The sequence below is a fragment of the Rhea americana genome, unplaced genomic scaffold, assembly GCF_003343005.1.
Source record: "Rhea americana isolate MKP2758 unplaced genomic scaffold, rheAme1 scaffold_197, whole genome shotgun sequence".
Lineage (NCBI taxonomy): Eukaryota > Metazoa > Chordata > Aves > Rheiformes > Rheidae > Rhea > Rhea americana.
Window position 1 is genome coordinate 308,864 of NW_028186116.1, and position 6,841 is coordinate 315,704.

Here is a 6,841-nt window from a genome sequence, read left to right on the forward strand (position 1 = left end):
AGTGTAGACTGTGGGATCTCCAGGAAAAAATGACCAAGTTCTTAGTGTAATTATCACAAAGTACCTCAGAAGCAAAATTAAAGAGGATTTTCTACTTGATATCACCATCCCATTCTATTTGCTGCCCATCACCTGTTTTTGAGGTGAGAAGGCACTTYATCTTCTTGCAAAAGTAACACAAAATGTGAATTCTGCCATGTCTGACATGCAATGAAGTTCAGAAACAAGCGCTTTTTCAACMTACCTCTTCAGCTTTAAGGAAACTACTACAACAAAGGCCACAACTGCTTATATAACTTCCACAGAGACTTTTTTTTCTCCTTTTCTCCTGAAAATTATCTAGGAAAGAAAATTCCATACTCTCAACTCTCCAAAAACCTTCACAATAGAAGTGCCATCAGAAAGGACTTTTTTGGAAGTCGTACCTCATCCCTACCTGCTCCTTCACTAACCTCCACTTTGCTGTAACGCTCAGCAGCTTTTCTGGTTTGGGTCAGCTCCACTTCCATGTCCTGACGGGGACTGTTGCTTCCCTGGCAGTCAAACATCTGATAGAGACACACAGGAGGAACCTTTGAGTCCTCTGTGAATTCCTCTCCCCACACTCCAGGAGCCTGATCTGTCCTTCCATCTTCCTTCTTCACTTCCTTCAGTACTTCAGCACCATTAGACTTCTGGGCAGTGTATTTCCCACAAAAGTCCATCATAAAATTAACACATGCAGATTCTGGGCTGGTGCCTTTCTCACAGTCTCTCAATAAGCCTGGATTTCTTCCCTCATCCCCGCCAGGTCCTATAGATTTCTCTCTGACTAACAAGTCATTATCTGGCCTACTGACACTCTCCCCTATCTTTTCTTTCGTCTTCCACTTCTCTTTCAGCTTTTCTTCCCCAAACAGTAGGATTTTGTCTTCAGACACCTCTAGAAGTGTTTTTACGTTCTCCACGTCTTCCAAAGAGGCTTTCTTCRGCACACAGAAAGACTGCACTGTTGGCCTAACTTCTAAATCGTCAGACTCTGAGTCAGAGGAGTCAAGACAAAGCCTGTCTCGCGTTTCCAAGCGTGTATCTTGGTCTTGAAGGAAGTCTGCATCAAAGCTGCTAAAAGATGGATCTTYTCCTAAATTTTTGTCCACATCTGTCAAGATCTGGCAAGGCCTGCTGAGCTTTGATACAAGAAGGGGATGCAGTTTATTTGGCCACATGGCTGCAAATCGTCTGCTTGAATCACTTACGACTGATGGTCTCCTAGCAGTCTTCGCTTTGCCTACGTTAAGGAGGCCTTCATTGCTACTCTGGCTATCTGGTTCTAGCTCTGGACTCTCCTGCCCAGAGGATAGGGTGGCAGAGGGTATTTGACAAAAGGATGTTGAAGGAAGAATCCCTGGCTCTGGCTGCATTTCCTAAGTAGATAAATATTAGCAAATAACTAAAACGTATCACATATAACTACATATAACCTTATCTAAAGCGCAGATATATACCTTTTTAATGTAAGATTTACAGAGAGATAGATAAATACATTCTGGAGCACTTGATCTGTATATATGTGTGTGTGTGTGTGTGTGTGTGTGTGTGTGTGTGTGTGTGTGTATATACACACACAAATATGTAATATGCATTATATATATAAAAGAAAATGCTCAGACTGAAGGTCTGAGGTCCTCTCATTTGAGGATGTCTCTGCCTTGAGTGGCAATACATGACACCATCTTTTGCTGCTGACACTTAGCTCATTACTGACTAAATGAAGGTAGAAACAAGTCGCCATCATTTGGGATATAAGGGAAATTTGGCTACTCTTGAGGCTACCAACAGGAAAGCAGACTAACCTCAAGAATCTAAGCCTGCATTCAGTGCCTGGATATCACAGCACYGCATGCTCGCACACTGCATAAACACTGTTTGTCATCCTCTTCAAAGAAAGAAATGTTTCCAGCACTCCAATGTTTTCTAGCACCCYCTTCTCTTCACACATGATCTCAGCATATTAATTACTCCATTCTCAAAAGACAGTATGTCATAAAAAAGCAACAAGCTTTGGCTCAGCTTCTGCCATGGAGAACATTTGTGTGCTCAGGGGCTACGAGCAGGAAACCCACATTCCAGATGCTTCACAGTGTAACTCCAAAAGCTAGGAGGACAGCGTGATGCTTAGCCAAGCCCCTCAGGGAGAATCCACTGGAGACCCCTAGGCAGTTACCAGTATAAGCCAGCAGTAACCATGACTTGAATGTAGCAGCAGAGGCACTTGATACTAGAGGACTCCAGGGACCAAAAAAGAGTTCTCAGTCCATACTTCCAGTTCTGATGGCATCATGGAACATGAGATAAGGCCAGCTGCATAGCAGAGGTGCCAGCTTCCCACATGGGACAGCCCTTCTCCTGGGAGGTGGCCTGGGATCTCACGGTATCCCAAAGGTGTGAAAGAGAAGCCAGACCCAGGAAGCAGCAGGAGTTTCCGCATGGAAGTTTAGTGGCTGAGGAAAAAGTGGCAGGATCTACTTTCCTGGCACATGGCTTCCTGGTGCACGCCTTCCTTAGTACTACTAGAAATTTGGCTAATTTTTTAAATTCCCTGAAGAACCATCAATATTTGCTAAGAACAGCAGCAGCCGCCTTGGCCCACATACATCTCTGCAATAGCATCACAGAGTTGTGGCATCCCCACTCTAGGCCTCTCCATCTAAACTAAAATTTCCCGGGCTTGTGACTCCATTTCCCTTCGATTTTTACCAGACTCACAACCTTCCTGGCCAGGATCCCGTGTCAGGGATCGCTGTTCCAGTTCCAAAGTAGCAGTAGCACAACAMCACCCTCTAATTCGCAGTCATTTGTTCACCCTCAGCCTGGCCCTCTTGCTCCCTCCCCAGAGGCACTGCAAGCACCAGAGCATACTTACTGAAGCCTGCTTCAGCGTCTGCTTCTCTTTCTTGTCTTTTTTGTCTTTCTTTTCTTTCTTCTTCTTCTTCTCTTTCTTTTTCAATCTGCCTTGTAACAAGAGTTTCTCTCGCTCCTGGATAACAAGCTCTCGGTAGTGGTCATCGCAGGGGTGGTCCCACGTGGACTGGCCATTAGCAAAGTTGAAGTAGTAGATRTCACCTGTGATATCCTGGCTGCATGGCAAAAGCAGCATGAAAAGATGAAAAAGATGCAGGTTAGTTCTGCACACACAGACGTGCAGAGACACGCTTTCATTCAAGGGGCCCAAAAGGCTCTAAGAACAGTCTTACTGGGCCACGTGACCACCGTAAGTTCACTGCAGAGGAGCACACCATCTTGAAGAGCCCAAAGACACACAAGCCCCCCTAGAGACTGCTCAAGTCCTTCTGCAGTTTCCCAAACTCTCTCYCCCCTTTCTTCCACCACCCCAAGCACTGTTCTCCCTCTGTCCCCAGGAAGTACATCTGTTGTGACACTATCCCTCCCCCCCCCAACCAGCCAGTGCCCTGCTCCCCCACTTAAACAGGCACAGAAGGGGAAGGCCAGGAGAGGCCAGTAAGCTAACAAAACAGCTGCTCCAGCTCTCTCACCAGGGCTTCCACTCAGGTGGCAGTGGAGCCACGATGCCTTCCCTGGCAAGCCACATCAGCTCCGGCTCCTTCTCAGGGTCAATCCCGATCTCCCTTGCAAAATCCTGGATTTCTAGGAAAACCAAAGAACGTACATCGTACAGTTTGTGCAGATGTCTACATCAGGCTCTCGGAGGCAATGCCAACCTCCTCAGCTAAGCAAAGGGCATGCTGGGAGAGCCTAATCGTGGAATGAAGCTGCACAGAGTTGTCAGTAAGGTCCTGTGTGTCAGTCAACATATCCTACCGTGTTGCCAAAGCAGGGAGACAGGAACCACAAAACGACATACATCCTCGCAATCAGAAACAACTCTTCAGTAAACAAAATCCCATTTATTCTGCTCTCTTACTCACACTCTCCCTTACTCCTGTTTYCTTAATATGCTGAAGAGTGATTCAGCATGCTTGAACCCCTTCTTGCAGCAACTAAGACAGGCATCAGTTACCTTGCTCACTGGGAATGTATGTCTCATCGTAATCTTCTTCCAGGATGAGCTGGTCACCAATGCGTACCATAGTTCCTGCCATGGCTGTTCAGGAGCATACACCCTCCCTGCACCTGGCAGCGTGAAGGAAACAACCCAAAATCACAACAAGCAATGGTGGTCAGACAGAAACAAAACATCCTCATCGCACAGTGTGGGGCAGAGACCTGCAAGAAATTTAGCACCAGGGCTGTGGGGCAGACCAAGGTGCTCTGGGAGTGCCAAGCGCAGGGCAGACTGGAAGAACAGAGAGCGAAGCCAGCCAGGACTGACAGATTTTGGTAAAGGCAGGAAGGGAACAGCTAAAAGGGRAGCAAGCTGCAGCTCAGAAGTGAATTAATTACACATGCCAAGGGAAGGGAGTACATTACTTGCAAGCCTGGTCTCATACCTCCGCTACAAAAGGTAGAAGCTACTGGCACTTAATTTTGGTTTATTATTTATTCATTCGGTAATGGGGAGATGGAGCCCACGAGTGGGCTTTACCCTGCCTGGATACACGGTGCAGGGCACAGCCAAGAGCTCTCTGCCCTATACTTCCATGCCCTCTTTGAAGCCAAGTAGGAAGAAGCTACCTGGGTCACACTTGGCCATGACACATACAGCCCAAGCCACCCCAAAGAAGGGAAGACATGCGACAGGACAGAGCTCTCCACACCGCTTACAGTGCTTTTTCACCGTGGTGCACAGTATCTAATCAAAGACCCTTCCACACATGCTTCACTGGAGCTGCAGAAAGAGGGAGCAGAGCTGAAGCTGGCACAGAAGCTACAACCAGACTCCCCTCAGGCTTTCAAGCTTCTACAGAGAAGATGAGCACTTGCTTTGGGAATGTTTTAAACAGGCAAAAAAATGCTGAAATGGGGAAGAGGAAACCCAGAAAAAAAAAAGGATTTTTTTCCCAAAGTGTGGCACAGCCTTTTGAACAAAGTCCTTGGGCTGAATCAGCACCACCCGGGGACAAGCCAGCTTCTCTCCATACCCTCCCTGCCAGCCTCTCTGGCCTTCCCAGGGGACATTTTGGAAGCTATAAAGGGGTCCTAACTTAACATGGCCCAATTGTAACCTCTGGCACATAGCTTCAATATGTAACTGTAAGCATGGACCACAGCTGAGTCCTCAGGACTGCTCCACAACAGGTTTAGGCTGATTTAAGCTCATTTCCCTGGCCCAAGTGCCTCCAGCTGGGGGTTTTCACAGACTCCTCGGGCCAGCACCTGTGCTCACACAGCCTCGTAGCAAAGCCAGGCAGGAGGCCAGGCTGGCTCCCAGGGTTAACAAACCACYCACTGCAGCTTCAAGCACTATCACCGCACCGCTGCTGCCTCTGATTGAGATTTCCTTGCCCTTTTCACCTTCCACCGACCTCAGCTGCTCTGTGTTTATAACTCTTATGTAAAGGGAGCCTCATAACCAGCAATTAATCCTAGCACTTTCCAGGCACAGATATTCTCAGGACATGCCAAACCCAAACAGCATCACAAATCCCACTCCACTCCCCCTCCCAAATGTAGCTGATCTAAAACATTTGAATGTGGGCAATTCACTCCAGGCCTTCTGTTCTTGTTTTTCTCTGTCACAGCATTATTTGCAGTTTTCACCACTTTCCTCATCCCCTGGCATTAGTACCAGGAGATGAATTATACACCAGCTCTTCTCTGAAACGTTGCTTCCCCACACCTGCACAAGTATCAGGAGGACGCCTGTGTGTAATTAAAATGCAACACAGCTGGAGGTGTGCTAGTCCAAAGACATACAAGAAGCAAGGCTTGCAAGGTAAAGCAATATCTTTTATTAATAAAGATGTAGTTGGAAAAAAGCATGTATTCTTTATTTTATAAATATGTGCATGTGTACATGAGACAGACAAACAGCTTAAACCACCAGGCACATGTAAAGCCATGAGCTAGCAAATTCATGCCCTGCTCAGTTGCGGTTGCTATTATTAGCACACCTCAAACCACTCCACGTGAGAGCAGCAACAACAAAAGGGGAAAGTCTGCAAAGGACACCGCRGGGCAGGAGGCAGCTTTCTGCCGCTTCCCTGCCCAAAGCAGGAGCCTCCTCCCAGACGGGGAGAGCGGCGAGCGTGTGTCCCCGTGCAGCCCGGCGGGAGCAGCTGCAAGGTGTCATGCTGCCCAGCACCTCGAGGTGTACCTCCGCCCCTCAGCACTCATGTGTGCACACCGGCTCCCTTGCACACTCACCCCCTTGCGTTGTCCTCCTGGGCTCGCACAGCCCCACGGCCCAGGCCAGGCTCGCAGGCTTACCCCTGGCYCCGCGGCTCCCGGCACCCTGCGTCCCAGGCTCTCCGCGTGCCTGCCCCTGCCTTAGCACCCTGCTGCACCCTCAGCCCGGGCACGCTGGCACCCTGCACACTGCGCCCCACTCGCAGCCCCTTGCACGCTCACCCCGATCCCAGGGGCGCTCGGGCACTCTTGTCCCAGCCCCCGTACAGGTTCCCTCTAGGGCCCGCGCACACTCACCTGCCCACACCCCAGCCCCCGTGCACGGTCCCCCTGGGGCCCGTGCACACTCACCCGCCCACACCCCAGCCCCCGTGCACGTTCCCTCTGGGGCCCGTGCACACTCACCTGCCCACACCCCAGCCCCCGTGTACGCTCCCCCTGGGGCCCTGCACACTCACCTGCCCACACCCCAGCCCCCGTGCACACTCACCCGCCCACACCCCAGCCTCAGTGCATACTGACCTCCGCGCTGAGGCCCCCGCGCACTCACACCTGCCCCACGGCTCCCCCGCACACTGTCGCGCAGCGCTCCAGG

At 49.8% G+C, this 6,841-nt stretch overlaps 1 protein-coding gene across 2 annotated transcripts in view; it reads right to left on the reverse strand.

Moving 5' to 3' along the window:
• CEP164 (centrosomal protein 164) overlaps positions 1 to 4,132 on the reverse strand; it is a 40,407-nt gene extending 36,275 nt beyond the window's left edge. The window contains exons 1-4 of one of the 2 annotated variants that reach the window (XM_085303088.1): positions 4,019 to 4,132; positions 3,534 to 3,645; positions 2,903 to 3,116; positions 453 to 1,403 (exon numbers count right to left, since the gene is read on the reverse strand). In XM_085303088.1, coding sequence (XP_085159214.1) covers positions 453 to 1,403; positions 2,903 to 3,116; positions 3,534 to 3,645; positions 4,019 to 4,100 — 1,359 coding nt within the window. In that variant the 5' untranslated portion in view covers positions 4,101 to 4,132. The remainder of the gene's footprint in view (positions 1 to 452; positions 1,404 to 2,902; positions 3,117 to 3,533; positions 3,646 to 4,018) is intronic. The other variant, XM_085303089.1, reaches the window with a different exon arrangement.
• Positions 4,133 to 6,841: the final 2,709 nt, after the last annotated feature.